This window comes from Branchiostoma lanceolatum, chromosome 17 (assembly GCF_035083965.1).
Source record: "Branchiostoma lanceolatum isolate klBraLanc5 chromosome 17, klBraLanc5.hap2, whole genome shotgun sequence".
NCBI lineage: Eukaryota > Metazoa > Chordata > Leptocardii > Amphioxiformes > Branchiostomatidae > Branchiostoma > Branchiostoma lanceolatum.
The window spans coordinates 13,798,934-13,818,137 of NC_089738.1; the positions used below are offsets into that span (position 1 = coordinate 13,798,934).

Sequence of the window (19,204 nt, forward strand, 5' to 3'; positions counted from 1 at the left end):
GAAAATGCATAAGCTGTGTGATATTATCGCAAACGTGCGGCTTAGTTTTCAGGACGGAGACGCTGGAGCGTCCTGGCATTGCCGCCTTTCGATATTCCAGATTCTGTGGAGATTTTTATTGGTATATTGAGTTGGAATCTAATATCATAACACTGGCAAATCGCCTCAACGTCGGATGCACGTGATGTTACCCACTGCATCATTCAACAGGAAAAACGGCATGATCGAAATTCAATGCAGCTGGATTGTAACTTCAAAAACACCCAAAGGTAGAATTACTTCCACGCAACGCTTCCGGCAAAACCAAAAATTACCAACCCATCACTATCATCCAACTCCAGCCGGGAAACATATCAAATGGGAAAATGAATGGGAAAGGAGGAAGAGCTATGGATGTCCTCGCCTACACATCTATCCTGTGGTCAACAATAACATTTATTTATTGATATGTTGCCTACAGTAATTGCAGCGTGCGCAAAGGAGCATTGCAGTTTTTATAACCGGCAGTGAGGGAAACACAATTTGGACAGGATCCAACATGTAATTGTCGTGCGGCGGAATAAGACCCCGAGGATGGGGAATGGCACCCGTTCTATTTGATGCGATTACGCTGCGGGAGGTCACAACTGAAATCCTTAATAGAAGGCGGGCTCACCGTCCAAAGACCACTATCCTGGTATGATATTGGATGTAATGTTGTTCCTTGTCAGGTCGACTAATACAGTCGTCAATAAAGATTTTGTTACTTTAGCCATTTTGATAATATGCCCAAGGAAACTAGTTAAATATTTGATAGAAGGCAAGCTCACCTTCCAAAGAACACTGTACTGGTCTGATATTGGATGTAATGTTGTTCATTTCTTTTGGACTTATACAGTATTCCATAAAGATCTCGCTACTTTTAACCATTTTGATGATATGCCCAAAGAAAACAAGTTGACTATCTAATAGAAGGTAGTCCCATCTTCCAAAGCACACTGTCCTGGTCTGATATTGGATGGAATGTTGTCCTGATCAGGTTGACTAGTCCTGTAATCAATACAGATCCCGCTACTTTGACCATTTTGATAATACACCTAAGGAAAACCAGTGAAATATTGAACAAAAGGCAGGGTCATCTTCTGAATAAAGCAACTGTGCTTGTATGATATTGGATGTAATGTTGCTCATATCAGTTTGAGCAATACAGTCATCAGTAAGGATCTCGCTACTTAAACTATTTTGATAATATGCCCAAGGAAACAAGTAAAATATTCAATAGAATGTAGGGTCATCTTCTAAATAAAGCGCACTGTGCTGGTATGTTATTGGATGTAATGCTGTCCAAATCAGGTGGAATAATTTTGTCGTCAACAAAGATCTTGCGACTTTAGCCGTTTTGAAATCTTGAATGGAACCTCCCAAAGCACACTGTCCTGGTATGATATTGTTCGTAATGTTGTTCAGATTAGGTTCATCAATACAGTCGCCAATAAAGATCAGGTGGTCTAGTTTTGTCGTCAATAAAGATCTCGCGACTTTAGCCATTTTGATAACATACTTAAAAGGTAACTGTCCTGGAATGATATTTTAAGCAATGCTGTCCAAATCAAGCCGACTGATACAGTCGTGTATGTCAATAACGATCTCGCTACTAACCATACACCCAAGGAAAACAGGTTTAAAATCTGATAGAAGGCGGGACCACCTTTCAAAGCACACTGTCCTGATGTAAAGGTGGACGCAATGTTATCCTTCTAATACAGATCTCAATAAAGAACTTGCTACTTTGAATATTTCAATAAAACACCCAAGGAAAACAAGAGAATTTTTGAATGCCAAGAAGGACCACCTTCCGAACTGTACCTCCCTGGTGTAATAGTGGCTGCAATGTTGTCTAAAAAATGTCGACTGTCCTCAAGGAATATCTCACTGTTTTAACCATTAATGACACACCAGTACGCCGGAGGAGAACAACAATACAATGCTAATGACCATCCTGAGTAAATATGTCGCACTAATGACTGCACCCCTGAGGCACCAAAAGTAGTTATCTTGCGGGGAATGCCCAAGGATCACGCAGGTACGGCACTAATGCAGCTCTGTCACCGCAAACAACCCAGGGATGGAAAATATTACTCTCTAGCCGACAGTAAAGTCAATAAAGTCAGAAATAGTAATGCATTTCTTGCATCTTTCCTTAAAATTCATCACCGCGATTCCGCTCGTAAAATATTTTTCAAGGTAAGTATTTCGTCAGTCAATCATCGTCACTGTGAAAGTTAAACTTTAAAGAATCTCTCGAGTTTTAAGCCTTATCTCAACAATACGCCCATCAGCTTCTAATGGAGTGTATCTCCAGCCTAGTCTTTATCTTGCCGGTTAGATCTCGGCTCAAACCCTCGCAAATAAGAAAGGTATTGTCTTGAAACATGGATCACGTTCTAGCTACATATCTCGAGACTTAGAATTCCGGTGAAGTAAGGAAACTTATTTCTAGATTTTAGATTGCAGATAAATTTTCGTTTCTAGCGTTACTCGGTGAGATATAACTACATTGTTTTTGTTTAATACATGGCAGCTAAATGTGCAGTAAATCCTGTTCAGCCATTTTAGACGGCAGTAGATCAACTCGCCATACGAGGATTTACGCAGACGAATATGGCAGTAGATTGGAAGGGCTAGGCACCAGGGCAATGTTTCACTTGGGAATGGGCGCTCTTATATTTCTACTCGGCGTCGTCTGTTCTAAGCTGTCTAAAACGTAGTTCAACTGTCTTCTCTACTAGCTAAACATGACTTGACTATTCAAAGAAACCCTGATTTACATAAATGCATTTCACTTGAATATGTCTTTGAACGTTCAAAGTTTTGGCGACAACTTCTTCTAGCAAGTACCCAAAACGTAATGAACTAGTATGCTGATGGCTTTTTGGAAAACATCAGAATAACTACAGAATAACGGGCGTTGCATACGTTGTTTTTGTTTACACCTGTATCAGCGATGTTGCCATTATCTACGGGATCGCGTCCTTATACGCTTATACTTTCGGCGACGTCCAATTTGAGGGGTGTCCCTATAGCTCAACTGATAGCATCCTCACAGTTGAGCTCCTGGTTTGAATTACTAGTAATTGGGAGATCCCGGTTCAATCCTGGGTCCGAACCCCGGTTCAATCCTGGGTCAGGACATCTCTGTTGGGGCTGCACACGTCTTCGGGGGTCGCGTGTTTGAGGAGGTACCTCACTTGCTGCCCTAAGTGCCACTAGGCACTACAAGGGTCTTAACGAATGAACGAACGAACGCTGTACTGTTTAATACGTTCTTGATGCGTGCTGCTTTTTATGTATCTTATTTATCTATTCGACTTCAATCAATCATTTGACTTCACAGATTTAAAAACAGCAAATCTGTGAGGAGCCGGCAACATAAACCAAGGCCGGCTCCTCAGTAAATACAACATGAAACGAACAATATATATAAGAAAAACCTTAAATCTACTACTGATAAACACAAAAGATAATGATTGAATAACAATAATGGAAGTAAATACAGCAATGATAAAAATAACGGTATCTACTCAACAGCATGGCATTGGCATGATGAGCACCTGCGAACTCTGATATTTAAAACTAAGCGTGTTCCGAGCACTTTTGTATTTCCGACAAGATCCAACCAGCCACAAACAAATTAATTCTTCTAGCTCCATGATGGGGGTACCTAACATTCGAGATCACAGACTTCGAAGCCTTAAACACAGGGTACACTAATGCATTTCTGAGTCATTGTTACTTCGGCGTCTACCACGCATAATTCCTATCATACGACAACTACAAATTGAATGATAATCCCAATTTCATGCTGTTTGAAACATTTATGAAAGCCCGCGGACTGACGACGGAAACCCCCGCAGCCGCCTTTCAGTGAATTTATGGATACAGCTATCTGGAAATGCAACTCCCAATCTTTCATCTTGTCCGAAAACCGAAACTTGGTGGAATCTGAGCCTCTGGAATGGTATACCATTAACTGAAGTCATAGCAGCGCAAAGCAAAAATGAATTACCAAAAGCCATTTCAACTCATATGTTTATAATGGTTGCCGAGGGAAGTCAGCATGTTTTGCGTTATGGATTCGTATACGATCCAATTTTTGTAAATGCACTTTCGGGTGCAGTGTGGGTTATTAGGGTTTGTATACGATAGACCATATTTTTGAGATGGGATCATATTTTTGATGTAACCCGGCAAAACAAGCTTAAGGTCATTTCGAATGAAAGGGTTGCAGGGTCTGATATGTCCTTTATGTAAAGATTAAGCAGGCATTTAGTACTATGAAACCCAGAGGAAAAAATGTTTCCGTTTTTCTTGTTGTAGAGGATAAACAAAATTAACTACAATGACAATCGGTTAAGACTTTTATCTTTGAGGATGTTGGATAATTAACTAATCTAATTGTGAATTGTTCAGCTATTAAAGACGTTAATGCCAATGCAGAAGTGTTGAAACATTTGCTATGTAAACGAGTGCCAAATGTTTCGATCCATTGTTGCTACGCAATTTTAAAACAGGAAGCAACTGTTTAAAGCGAACCGATCAAAAATGATACAATATCAGACATTCTAATTACGAAGCAATTCCAATGCGGTTAGGAAATGGGACTTACCCAAATTTTCCCATATTGTGTTAAAATTATAGTTCAATTCTACTTCAAAATGAATTCTGGCAACACAGGTTAACTTTCAAGACATTCTACGTGTCTTCATCCTCTCCTGTATGAACCATAATTCTAACCTTGGTAAATGATTTAAAATTCTATTACTAGGCAATGCTACAGAGAGCCTATTCCGACGCAAATATCCAGAAGTTCATTTGCGAAATAATTTACAAAGGCTTGGGATGGATTAAAGAATGTCGCAAAAGTGACGCCTCAAATTCCTTACCGCCTACAAAATTACTTGCCAATGCATGGAGGGTTTAGAGTGTTTATGAATCAAATTACAGCATTTCTAATAGTTATCAGCCCAGAAAAGCAATACGTCAGACGTTCCCATCCTCGTATGTATATGTTTGTGCCATATATGGTGCGTTCTCCTTCGTCGTGGCCTTGAGTGATCGTACGATTTTGATGTCATTGGATTTCTAAGCAGGTTGTGACAGAACGAAACGCCGACAAGAATCTAAGACTACCTCTTCGAAAGACAGCTGTATTTTGTACGATACATGTACGGCTGTCTCGCGATCACCCCCAAGTTGTGATCGCACGACGACCGCACGACGAATTTGACCGCGCCCTTGTGTTGTACATTCTGCGCAGCGGTTCTGCTAATATAAGCATATTGTTCGAGTATAATGCCACTGTGCATTATCGTATGGATGTTTGGGGGAACAAAACGTCCATTCGTTTTCCAAAACGGACGCCAAATGTTGTTTTGTGGAACTACGCACAATAACACAAAATTGTTTTATAATATTGATAGCCCAACATAACTGGCATCATAATTTTAACCGCCAAGCGATTGGGCGTTATATAGCTTCACTTTGTGTGATTTGTGTGATGTGATTTGCATAAATTTCATCGTTTGGTCCAATTTCTAACCACTCGATTAGGATCTGTCAGTGATTAATTGATGTGTAATTCTGTAGTCTTCCCAACAAATGAAGTAAAATAAGATATGAAATATCGGTTGTCTGTGGATTTTAGAAATAATTACTTTCAAACGGAACCTGATTTTATGCTTACATGAAAGTAGGGTGATCAGCAGGACATCTTCAAAAGTAAAAGGATCCTGATGCCATTTTGTGGGCAGATCTTGGTACCTCTGAGAACTTCCTTCCAAACTTAGGGAGGCCAGTACGCAAAATTGGTTACAATTACCGTTTTTAGAAGGCTAAAATATTTGTTTGTGACACTTATTTAGCGTTTTGTATTGATTTACCTGCAGTACGTTGTAGGGTTAGTAAGTCCTCAAAATGTCATCATCCTACGACATTGGGAAGGCAAAACATTTAGTACTCAAACATGCTTCCTAGAGCATTTTTGCCCCATTGTCAAGCATTCAAACTTCAGCAACTTGCTTTTGCCTCAAGGTTACAACTGGATCTGATACCAATTAGTTATGGTCTGCGATACCTCGGTCTTTGGGGGGAACGCGCTCAAGAGCAAGTCCACGATGGTGTTGGAAACAATTATCTTGCCACCACTTGTTAATTATGGTCTCCACTACCTCTTCCATCACTGTATCAATCCAAATTGCTGGACAGCTCTTCGATATTTTCTTTTCTCAAAGGCATACCTGTAGTTCTTGTGCGTATGTTTTTCGTTGAGCAAAAGGAACAAGACATCGATTTTGAGACAAAATCCCGCTACACTTAATAATATTCCATGTTCATTCTTAAATATTTCATCCTTGATGTCTTAGAAAAGGTATCAAGGACATTGATTTTGCATCCAGATCCGTAATAAAGTACGATGAAACATCGCACAAAAGGTTGTTGACGCCGCATGAATCAAATCTGGAAATATCGACAAGATTCTTACTCCATAGAATACAAAGTAGACCAGTTGACAATGAAGTTATTCAGGCGATAGAACACTTGTAAGATCGCCAGTAAGATATCATGTGTCTTCTCAGTGACTTCGCCACTTTTCACTGCGTCGAAAGAGATATAAAGAAATGCAAAAGTTTCTGTATTTACGCAGCGTGCATGCGTGAAATTGAATTCCTGTCAGTCGAGAATGGTGGTCATTCCGGAGCGTGGCCCACAACAATAAGTCAGGTTTGGTTCGATACTGTCCTGTGGACAGCGTTGCCCCAACCCACCGATCAATTCTGACAGAAAGTAATCAAGACGGTGACCACGGCTCATCACCAGATGTGCAGGCGGCGGTGCTCGGGACCGATACCGGCTTGTCGTACCAGCCGCTACTACAAGGGGAGCCGTGTCTTGGCATGCGCAATCTGCCACGTTGGCAACCACTACTGCAATAGTGATGTAGTCAACAGAAAGGTGTCCTCCTGGCATTGACGCTAGGGCCATACATGTACATGAAGACACTATATATTTGGGGTGGCCGACTTGAAATTCGAGACAAATATATGTGCTCAGCGTTTGCCACTGGCAACCACTGAAATAGTGCTGCAGTTGCAGTAATTTGTCGTCCTGAGATTGACGGCAAGACATTTCGTTCTGATGCTAAGACCCGTACATATTCATGTCCGGAAGGCCACTCTACGTATGGGCAGGCCAACTTGAATCTTGAAACAAATGTGCAGTGGCTTTGTAGTTGTGTTTAGCGTTTGCATCGTCTTTATAGTTAGATTGACGCCAAGATCCATGTATTCTTATATGTCTGGGAGGCCTCCGGGTGTTTTGGTGGACCAACTTAACGTTTGAAACAAATATATAGCAACCTCGTAGCTCTGCTTAGCGTTTGCTATTGGCAACCACTGAAATGGCGCTGCAGTCGCAGAAACTTTCGTCCTGAGATTGAAGCCAAAACGTGTCCGGCAGGCCTCCATATATATCTAGGCAGACCAACTTGAAGTTTGAGACAAATATATAGTAGCCTCGTAATTGTGTTCAGCGTTTGCCACTGGCAACCATTAAATAGTGCTGCAGAAGCAGAAACTTTCGTCCTGGGATTGACTCCAAAACGTGTCCGGCAGGCCTCCATATATTTGGGCAGGCCAACTTCAAGTTTGAGACAAATATTTACTGGCTATTGCTCGCGATTGGCAGCAAAGTGCCGTTCTAAGATGGACGCCGCGACTCGAACATGTCCTGGTGGCCACTGGACATCAGTTTCAAACTTCGAGCTAGTCTACCCAAGTGCGAAATGTTTATTCGCAGAAAAGTGTCACCTTTAGATTGAAACCAAGACCATTATTTGTCCATTATTAAGACACTCTATATTCGTTTTAAACTTCATGTTGGCTAACCCCAATGTGCGAGTTTAACTACCACGCACCTTAGGATTTGCACCAATGATGTGTTGCAAAGTACATAATCATACCGCATAGCTTCGTACCTCCAGGCAACGTTCAAAAGAGTAAAAGAAGCCATAATACCTCCTGATTTTTTCTGCCATCAATGGTCTTTAGCTTAAGAGCAAACACGGCGTAACTGCACTTTGGCATGGTGGTAATGATCATCCAATTGTCGTGCTGCCGTTTCAGAAATCACCGTAACCTTGCCCTCAGCCCAGAAGCAGCTTTCAGAAGGACTCAGGTGCTCAGTTTATAACGGCAAGCATTAAGGGTGACGGGCAAAAAGAACACCATAGTGAAAGGAAACGGCTTATTGGCCATAGCGGTCATTTAGAGCACTTTCACGGGTTGGGCTGGTAACAAAAGATGCAGTAATGGTACGGCAATCCGCAGAGACGCAGGTGTCTATTCATTGACACATTGAGTGAATCTTTTCAGCGGGAGGAAAGAGATCGATGGACGACCGTTAGGATGAGAGATGAATATGAAATGTTAGAACCCCAGACAGCACCTTTCTGTGACGGAACTTCGCGCAGCGGGGGTCCCATCTGCAATATGCAGAGAATGAAAATAGAGTCTACCCGCAGTATGCAATTCTACTGCCGTATGTAGCGGCCTATGCCAGAAGATGTCGAGGCGGTCCAACGGGAACTTCATTTCGACAACTGTACGTGACGTTTGTCTCGGAGTTTTATTGCCTTTTGCGGGCTACTGCACATCGTGGTTTAAAAATAGGAATAGAAATTACCGTGGTTTACCCACAACCCTATCAGCCTCTAGAGATAGCACCGAGCGTATTCATCTATTGGTAAATTGACAATTCGGCAAATGAAAAGCTCCAGGACCTCGCCGGATCTTCGATTGCAGATGATTCCGTCCAACAAGCTTTTTGCAATAGAGCCCTTACCGGAAATTATTTCCACACACGAAACGACATGTTAAAGAAATGGTTCTATGATTGTGTCTGACCATGGATATAGTATACCATTTTTCAGAGCACAAAAAAGAGAGGAATTTAACACACATGATCATTCTCCTGAAAACACAACCAACCGTATCAAGAACGAAATAAGATAAAGAAATCATTCAGTACCTTCGTTTGTCGCTTAGTAGGTGCATTAAGAAATCATGAACATTCGATTAAGAACATAGATAATGCGTACATGTCCAAGTAAGGGATGAAACCGCACATAGCATAGCCACAGGGCCGCGCCTTCCACCTTGCATTCAGACAGCACCCTACCAGTGCTTTACATTGAGTTTCTTTGAAGTGAGTAAACACAATTCGTAATACCGCTGTACAATGAAAAGTACTGATAGTACGTCGTAACGGTAAATGAACGTTAGCGTCGCAAACAAATTTGTCAAATTTTGGCGTAATAGCAAGAAAACATGATTGGCACGATTACCTTGCGCTACTGATGAAAGGGCAGTGAACACCAGAACTGTCAACACGTTCCTCTCCATGTCTCTCATCGGCTGATATCGGCGCGATCTTCTTCACAGGACGGCTCCAGGTTTCTCGAGCTCTCGTGAGGCAAACGAGCAGCAGCAGCTTTTGCTAAGTCCTCAAATGCTGATGTCCTCTTCGGGCCGACGCACGCAGATTTGGTACCGGCAGACTCCGCGGCTACGATATGTAAATCAAGTGATGCGCGGATGCGGGTTATACTTGTGCGGGCTGGCATCGTCACCACCAAGAAGTGTTGGCCATCTCGTTATTTGTGGCCCAACTGAAACGCTTGGTTCTCATCAGCAAAGAATTTTGTAATTCACCTTTGGAGCATCGCAATAGTCAAGCCATATAGTAAATGATATACACCACAATTTGACTTGCGCATAAGCCATAAGCAATCAAATTTAAGAAGATACAAAGAAATCATTCATTAATATATCAGTTACGATGTGCACATTTTCTGAAATAAAAAGAGAAAAACTCTTTTGGCGAAACCTTCGTTTGAATATTCACATAGCGACAAAATGACAAAGAAAAAACATTTCCTCGCTTACCAATGATCAAAAGATCAATATTTTCTAGTAATCCAACAACGAAATCGTTCACAAAAGGAAACAGCTTAAAAAGGATTTGTCCTGGTCCCTTGGATGTGGCGGAAACCACGGTGGTATTTGAGCTCGTGCGGTGAGACCGTCCTCCGTCGCCGCCCCAATCCCGGCGATGTCACGCCATGTGTGAGGATCAGGAGCGCTCTGTAAGACGTGCGGTGATGAGGTGTGCTATCCGACAATGTAACCCGCCCATCGGCCTGCTGCACGCGGGCCTATAATTGCACGAATCATTAAAACCATCGCCAGGTCAGAGAGGTGCTCCGATTTCCTACAGCGCGCCGTAAACGGACAGCATTGCTCTTTCTAAACGTAACGATAAGACAGGCTGATTCCTTTCAAAGTCAGAATCTTTTATCGCCACTCCATTTCGGTAATCTGAAACAATATCGGCCACGGAAAGGGCATTAATATCGAGGCTGTAGGGAGAGATAACTTAGTACTTTGCTACAAAGCTACTATTGCGGGATCCATAACCACATTGTCGGGCGACATCTCTCACAATTGCGAGGAATTGTAGCCCACAGAGTCAAGTATAATGATGAGTAATAATGGGTCATAGAGTAACACGATGTTCAATCTATCGACCATATTCTTACATATATATTTGATATAGAAACGCCAGCTTGACAGTAACTGGAGATTATGTTCGGGTAGATTCTCCATGAAAGATGATTAAGTCGCTGATTGCTTCAGCTGTGGCATCAGCTCGGTTTGATTTACACCGGATGCTGTCAGGCCTTTGTGTCCAGTGTCTAGACATGTCGTTCAGGTTTGGGGAGGGAAGGCAGTTTCATCAACAAAAGATGAAGCAATTTTCAACATCAGAAAGCAGCAGTGGCTCTATGGGCGGTCTAAGCATATATAGACCACAGCGTACAACATACAACCTTATGTGTGGACTATGTAATGAGAAAGAGACGAGTTTTTTTTTTCAATTTCTAAAGATTCATTAATTGTTGAGAATATGTTCAAACATGCTGATTCAGAAGGGGATTAGGATAAGGATTACTACGTGGTTAGGTTTTCTAGGACTCAATCATGAACAGAGAGTTGACCACGTTGTAAACAAAGTAATTACCCTGGCAGATTTTGTCGTTTACAAACCATAGCTGACATAAAAGGACAATGACTCAGACATAATAAACGGGAACATATCGAATGCGTTTCTGTTGGACTCACGGGTTCTGAATATCCACTACTTTTTTATTTATGTGTTTTGTTTAAGTTGCTTGATTGTAATATTTTATGTGCTATCAATAAAGGAAAATAAAAGAAAAACAGAGATGAAAATGTGAAAATAAGAAAATATAGACTACAGCATCGTCACTTGAAAATGCCCCTCCCAATAGTCATTCCTAATGATGTGACAATTGACGTGCCCCATTTCAACGTATTGACCTCAGGGGAAATTCATTATGTTATTAAATAAGGACCTTCCGTCAACGGCTAAGATCGTGCTTGCATTTAAGATGATGGGTAGAATATCTTATTTGAGTAATAATTTTATGGGTAAGACGTCCAAGCAAACGTTTAGCACTTCTACTACTAATGATGTTGAAAATCTTTACATAATTCAAATTCATGTCCAAAGGGATGATTGCGCGGGACAAACTGATAATTTTAACAGACAGTGAACATTGAACAAGGTATATCATGTACTGTAAGATTCTATATTCACTGCTGTTATTGGGTCCCTCGTCTTAGAAACTATTCCAAGTTCCATGACTTGTAGACGACCTTAAGAAGTCCCCTGGGTACACCTTAACGTTCATTCTGACATCATCTGATGTGATATTTAATGATACTCGTAAATGTTAACCTAAAAATAGCTTTCGCGTTAACTCCTTCTTGGGAACTACGTCGCCTAAAAAGGTCCCTCTAACACTCCCTAATGCTGTGGTAATCAATGTCTCGCGCTGGCAGATGACAACCGTAAAACCCAAGACTCTATGTCATTGAAGAAGAGACTAACTGGAACAAAGTAGCGACGGCTGGAATTATGCAATTATTAGAGGGAAATCCATTTATCTGTTCTTCCTCTTTCTAAGAATCCTTTTCTTTGGCAATCGAATGCCAATTGCATCGCTCTATCCAAACAAGTATATGCGACATAAGTACAAGTAGATGTTACGGCAATCCAATATTGGATGGTACCAACTTTAATGTACTTTTTATGGTAATGGCAAAATAGACCCAAAGTAAACTACTTGTAATTTGTATATTGTTCCTTCATAATAAGTGACCCGATTCGAATGTAATTTAGGCCAGCTTTATATTACTAAAGGCCCCACAAAGGAAGCTGACAACAAAGAGGGAGTCACACATATTTCTAGTCATTTTCTAAAGGCCAAAATCGTTTCCTTCCGTTTCAGTGTATACATTACGCCACGAAGAACCCTGTAGAACATAATTATTGCTGAAGTCCTACAACTACCTGCACATACAGAGCTATGGGAAACAGGAAATTCTAAATCAACATGCAGAATTGACTAATTTGAAGAAATCAAGTTGTTGTTACAATTTCCACTAGCTTTTTATACGTCAAAACTCCTCAAGAAGAACATACTACTACCCAACAACAATAATAACACATTGTTCTTTGTTCACTACCTGTTAATGTATCTTATTATTTTGACATTTGCAATTAGTAAATCCGGGCATGATTTTGCATTAGACAATATACATATATCATAGTTGTAAAGATTATGATACAACCATGCACTAAATATTGAATGCGTTTATAGGGTCATCAGAAGTCAAACTACAAGTTCAAATTAAGAACTTGAAAACAGTTTTATGGAGCTTGCACGCATTTATAGCGTCGACACTCCCACCAGACTATGAGCTATGCTATCTATTCGAAGGGGCTAAACAGCTAATTTCTATGGCAGTTGAAAGAAACGTATTGCTGTAGGCCCTAATTATTTGTTAATATTGATAACCGACTTCATTTTTAAAAAACATATAATAGCAATTCGGTTCTAACGCTATGTTTAAGAATAATGACACTTACAAATACCAAGAAGAGATATCATCATGTACCTCCCCATTTTGTCACCTCTGTGTACGTGTACGGAGATATTGTTTTCGGGTTTCTCTGTTTGTGTTTCCGCAGTTATATCCTTATGCTATATATAGTCACGTCTTACCACAGAGTGACAGGACCTGAATGGCAAAGGGTCAGAGTTTCCGGAGGGGCAGGAAGTAGAGTTCATAGTTGTTAGAATTAGTCATTAATCAACCTTGTCCGCGGATGACAGACATTCCCGGTCATTGGGTCAATGGAAGAGGCTACTAATTCACTGGAAGGTTTTTTGATCTGTCGGTCTGCTTGCCTCTGTGTGTGATTTGGCAGTTGCATGTTGTTCATATGCCAGCCACATAACAGGGGTGATAGATAAGCCCGATAATGTTGATCAAAACCTTTTGAACTACAATTGATCAAGACATTCGAGAAATTCTTTTTACGGAGGCATGAGATCTTCGAACTCTTGTTTCTTGTAAGGTGTCGCAGTTGCAGCATTTCCATCAGCTCAAAACAGGTCAAAGGAAATTGATAATAGAGATCATTACTGACTAATGCCCTTCAATTGGCAGACATGGATTCCGTAAAACTGTGCATTTATCAATGTGCTCAGCTATCCTTGCGTTTACACTCGAACTGAATTCAGATTAACACCTTTCGGTGGCCCCAATCGCACCTGAGGCAACTTGGAAATATGGCAAATTATGACTCCTAGTGGGGGATGTATGAGGGATAATAGCCCTCCCCCGTATTATAATCCTCTATCATTGACAAACAGTACATCTTTGATCAATTGAACACCGTAGAGGGCATAATCTGAATTTCAGTGATTACAAATTAAAGATTTGACTTCGAGCGTTGTAGTTGTTTTTGGTTGTTGTGTTCTAAATCGCGACCTTCTGCAAAATTGTGGCGGCTTCACCGCCTCATAGCTTGATCTTTCCTCACCTCTGTCAAAGTGCAGATTCGTCGTGTGCAATTTGATGAGGACAGATGGCCCACTGTTATGACATGGAAGTGACCTGTGAGGCTAAAGATAGTCGCTCAAGCAGAGAAAAAGGCGCCATTCAAATCATCGTCGTTGAAAGTTCTTACAAATCTGAAACTAAAAACATACGCTACCAAAAACATAAGTTTTCGGCGATGGGAATTAATTATTTCATTCAAGTGTAGATAACTCTAATGAGTGACAATTTCATGTGCTGCACATTTTATGAACAGAAAATAAGAACATTAACAATTGATAATCCTAATCTAATTGAAACATTCTAACTTTGTAATGAATTTTGACTTCATATGGTCCACGGTCTGTTGTGTACTCTAAAATTGGGCACATTCTACTGAGGCCGAGAATAAAATGCGTTTCTGGTTACTCAGCCGACTCTAGCCAAAACCTGCCGACCCTAGCCCCTTTTTGGGTCGACCAAGGCAATGGACATCTGAGTAATGAAAGCGTTGTAGCATTGTTTTCCAACATGTTATCCTCGTTTCTGCTGCAATATAAAATTGCGCTTGTACAATGTATATTTGTATCATTGAAATAAGATTTTGAAAATATCAGTGTCCTGATGCATATCAGTTTTACCTTATATTTATTTTTTGTGGCCGAAATCCGAGAAAAGAAGAACCCCAACATACCGACTCTATTTTTTTCAGGACCGTAATCGGAAATGCAACATTAATTTTCCTTGTCCTGATTCATAAACCATTGATATCATTATCGTTACAAATCAAACCAACCAGTGTCCTGGGGAAAAAACTTTCCTTGAAACCATTCAATAATTTTCGACCAGGCTTTGTCAGTTTGAATTCGTTTTGTCTTTCCACACGTGCGAGTCCCTTCATCCAATTTGGTAATAAAGAAGAAAATTTTTTTTTTTCATTCTAACAGAGTTATGGGAGAATTATTGGAGAAATCAAAATTAGATTTGACTCTTAAGCATGATCAATGCAAAATCGCTAATATGGTGGTCAGTTATTAATTACACCTTTATCCCATTCATTAATCATCTTTCCTTGAAATGATGTTGCACTCACATTTACTCACTAATTAATGTCGATTTATGACATTATATGTATTTTCCGATACTTCTCATCAGAACGTACTTGGTGGCAAGGTCACGATGGTGGTAAAGGGTCACGGTTTAACATCCGTCAAGATTTAATCGACGATCTGTCACCAAACGACATTTATCTTTGTGTGAGAAATTAAGGCCCGCTACTTTATAGCAACTTGATCATGAGTTGTACTTTTCTTGGTAACTTTAATTGTTACCTTCGTTAAGAAGGCCATATTTTGGGTAACGTTTGTGTTTGTATGAGTGTGTGTGGGGGGGGGGGGGGGGGGGGGGGGGTAGGTGTGTGTGTGTATGCGTGTGTGTGTGTGTGTGTGTGTATGCCTTCACAATTCGATAAAACCCTTACCATCACATCGAACGCAAAATTTGTGAAAAATGTTCTCCAAGAAGTTTACAGTCTTATTTTGCCACCCGACCTTACACCCGGCCCGTCTATAACTTTATTACGAAGTTTGACGCATTTGACTCTTATAAGTAGTACGTATGTAGTTAAAGATGTTCACTGAAAAGTTGAGTGATCGGCTCATTCCAGCATTTATTAAGAGGCACATTGCAAAACATAAGTTGAGCTGTGTATCATTTTACTATACATAAGTCATACCATTTGTGCAATTTCTGTCTCATTAGATGACTTAATGTAACAATATTTCGTACATTTCCAAAACCACGTATCACGCATATCAAAATAATAGGTTAATCTTAGAGGCACACATGTGCGCATAATAACTATATAAATTGTATTAACGTATTTTGTTGTCGTACATCTATATCATTCTAATAACATAAGTATCTAAGATTATAGCTATTACAGATACAATTTACGGTTAATAATGAATGACTGAAGGAGACAGAGAGGCCGAGATTGTAATATTTCTATATATATTTCACATTTTTCTTTCATTTTATTCTAAGTCGCAGCATTGTCACACCAGGTGCCTTTTAATTACAAGTTTGACGAGGAAGGCCCTCTTTTGACCCCAATGAAATTTATCAATGTCGCCGCCGCACAAAATTATCGATTATTTCTAATATCTCTGATCTCAGGCGCTCTGTGCAACAAGTAGCACTTGTTATTGAAATCAGAGCGTCAGATCGATTAGGATCGCTAAGTCTTACGGGGTGAAATCTGCATATTATTGCGTGTGCTATTTTTACTTTGAGTGTCGTAATGTGGTGGTGGCAGACTGCTGAGTGAGCGACCTGCACGCGGATGCGGTTGAACAGACTAAAAGTTTAATGGAACGGTGAGTGAACTCTCGACGCACACGCTCTGTGGGGTAGATTTTACTGAATACATTGTATTTGTTTGCATATTTTGTTTATTTTGCAATGGCAAGTTATTACAAGATAATAAAGCAAATGTGCAAGGGAGCCCAGAATCTTGATTGCTTATACGTTGGCCATCCTTTATCAAATTAACAAAGAACTATCATTTTAGCGCAAATGAAATAATATCAAAGGAATAAAAAAAGAAAGAAAAAAAAACAAATTGAATAAGGAAAATATCAGATCAAGTAATAAAAACAAGTGAACTAAAGATAGACATAATGATTGACATATCGTTGTAGTTTTGTGGAATCAAACAACATATCACCAGCTGAGAGTAAACCGAATCATTAGATGATAAAACAATAAGTTCATTATACAAGAAAAATTACTCGTAGTACAAGACTTATAATAAGTAACCAAAATTGACATAAGGCATCAAATGTAACATGACATGAGGCAAAACCAACCACTGACGAATCACTGTAAAAAGACAGCTGAACTTTGCAGGACTCGTGGACAACTTTCACAAGAAGGCATTCAGTTTGCAATCGTACGTCTTATTTGAACGTACCCTTAGTTTCTTTTGAACATACCTTTAATGCTCGTCGGTGCCACGCACCAAATGCACAGTGACTTGAAAGCAACTCAAGGAAAAATATAGCGATGTCAATACGATCGCTTTTATGTCTAGAGAATACAAAAGAAAAGGTCGCAAAGCTACATATTTCTGAAGCACTAGTTCACGTAGTTTCTTATGAACATGTCTATAGTGCCTCCGGCCAAACGGAAAATGAATTGAAACGCTCAACATCTCGGAGCAAAATTTTACTGTGCCAATACGATCACTTTTATGTTTCGGGTAATACAAGCAAAAAGGTCGGAAAGCCATATGACAAACTATTTCTGTATTTCCTTTCTTGATAACAGCTCGCAATCTACCCGCTTTGAGAAAAAGCCCACATACGACTCCAATTTCACCTTCCGTTGTGGTAGCGATACCAAACTCTGCACCATAAAACATGAAAAGTGAGGGATGGTCTGAAAATATCTACAAACAACTTTCCACGAGTGTTCCGCTGACTGTCCGGTCTCTCTAAATCAGTTGATGTTATCACCTAACGCTGTGCGACGTAATAGCGATGCTTATTTCTCCTTATTGTACGCCAGGCGGTTAGATGAAAGGAGCGATCCCTCAAGTTGAACAGGAGACTGAACGTTAATCAGGCGAACCTTAACCCGGGTTGTCCCCTGCTTTCTGACCCCAAGCCTGCCTCGTTCATCATGTGCGTAAATGCTGGAAACACTAGATACCAACGTTGGGACGACCTTTCTATTCCATATCGCGCGTCTACAAATCCATCAGAAAAAAGCGTTTCCTGCGTTCCAGCCAATATTTCACTCGTATTCGTTCAATAAAAGGATTAACAATCGTCTATTTCTGTCCGAACAAGCAGATTCCACCGGGCGACGTCATCTAACATGGTCCCATCGGACCGATAGCGTTCTTTGTCATGTCGCAAGATCAAAAGATTTCTCCGCGACGGATAAAAGTTTACAATGCTTCTTGAACTCTTGCCAGGTGGTTTTTTATAGAAGTGCATTTACGTAAGGTATGACGAATGACGATGTAGAGTGTTTTGACATGTTTTAATACAATATGTTCGGTGTCGTATTTGTGAGGGGGTGTCATTCATCTTCCCTTCGTTATTAATTGCAGACATCGTAAAAAATACATACTTTCATAATTCCTTCGGGCACTGCAAGACCGCCATGAGATACGGTAAATGCAGAAATGTTCGCGAAAATGGAGTGTTAGCGGTGATTTTGAGTCCGCGTTTGAAACAATATATAGTCGCGCAACAGTCACACAATGGAACGGCCTTTCGCGGTGGTTTTAAGTTCGCGGTAAAAGTTCTCCGCGAAAACCGCGAACATGTCTGCATTTACAGTATTTAGAAAAAGTGAGACCTTTATAATGTCTTGCACACCTGGCTACCTTGGGGATTACAGATGCTGCATCAGTACACATGTATACCTCTTTAAATTTACCTCTTTATTGTGTTCTTAGGATACAAAAAGCAATCATGAGAGTTGACTTTAAATTCGTTATATTCTGTTCATAGAAATATGAATTTTGACTATTTCATTCTAAGGCCAAGGAAAATCAATGTTGTGTTTCCAATTATGGTCCTGAAAAAAATCGGGTCTATCGGTAGGTTAGAAGGATTCTCTTTTTTTCGATTTCGGCCGTCAACATATAGACATAGGTTTGGTGGGTCTGTTTATATCCCTTTTTCTACTGCGACAGAAGTTTTTTACAACGTTTTCATAACTCAGATGTAAGATCGAAAATTCTATGTCCCTTACCAGTGACATTGACCCCTCAAAAGGCTAGGATTGGCAGGTTTTTGCTAGGTTTGGTCGGGTTTCCGGAAACACAGCATTTTTCCCTAGGCCTAATCAACCTCCGTAACTTCAGTCCAACTATAAGATTTATATGGATGAACAATTAGCGATGTAAACTGTACAAATCTCATGGGGCTCATTATGGGTTCTCTATGGTGTAAATCTATTCATTTCTGAAGCTGTAATTTCAATAACACGAATTAGTTGTGTCTCCCGAATACGTGGGTGGGGCTCAGAAAAGATTTGTTATATTAATAGGTTGGTGAGGGCGTGGGTTTCTTCAGTTCGGAACCGGGACCTCTGACACTGTTCTTTGTTCCGCCGACTTCATTAACAAGATATCTAAAATTAGACGTCAGAATGGAGAGATCTGTGGCTGGTGTGGGTGT

At 40.4% G+C, this 19,204-nt stretch overlaps 1 protein-coding gene across 2 annotated transcripts in view; it reads right to left on the reverse strand.

Annotated features, from left to right (window-relative positions):
* Positions 1–10,209, reverse strand: part of LOC136423333 (glycine receptor subunit alphaZ1-like) — a 44,795-nt gene extending 34,586 nt beyond the window's left edge. Inside the window, exon 1 of one of the 2 annotated variants that reach the window (XM_066411457.1) lies at positions 9,380–10,209. In XM_066411457.1, the coding sequence (XP_066267554.1) occupies positions 9,380–9,446 (67 nt within the window). In that variant the 5' untranslated portion in view covers positions 9,447–10,209. Of the gene's footprint in view, positions 1–9,063; positions 9,212–9,379 lie in introns of those variants that run through there. The other variant, XM_066411458.1, reaches the window with a different exon arrangement.
* Positions 10,210–19,204: the final 8,995 nt, after the last annotated feature.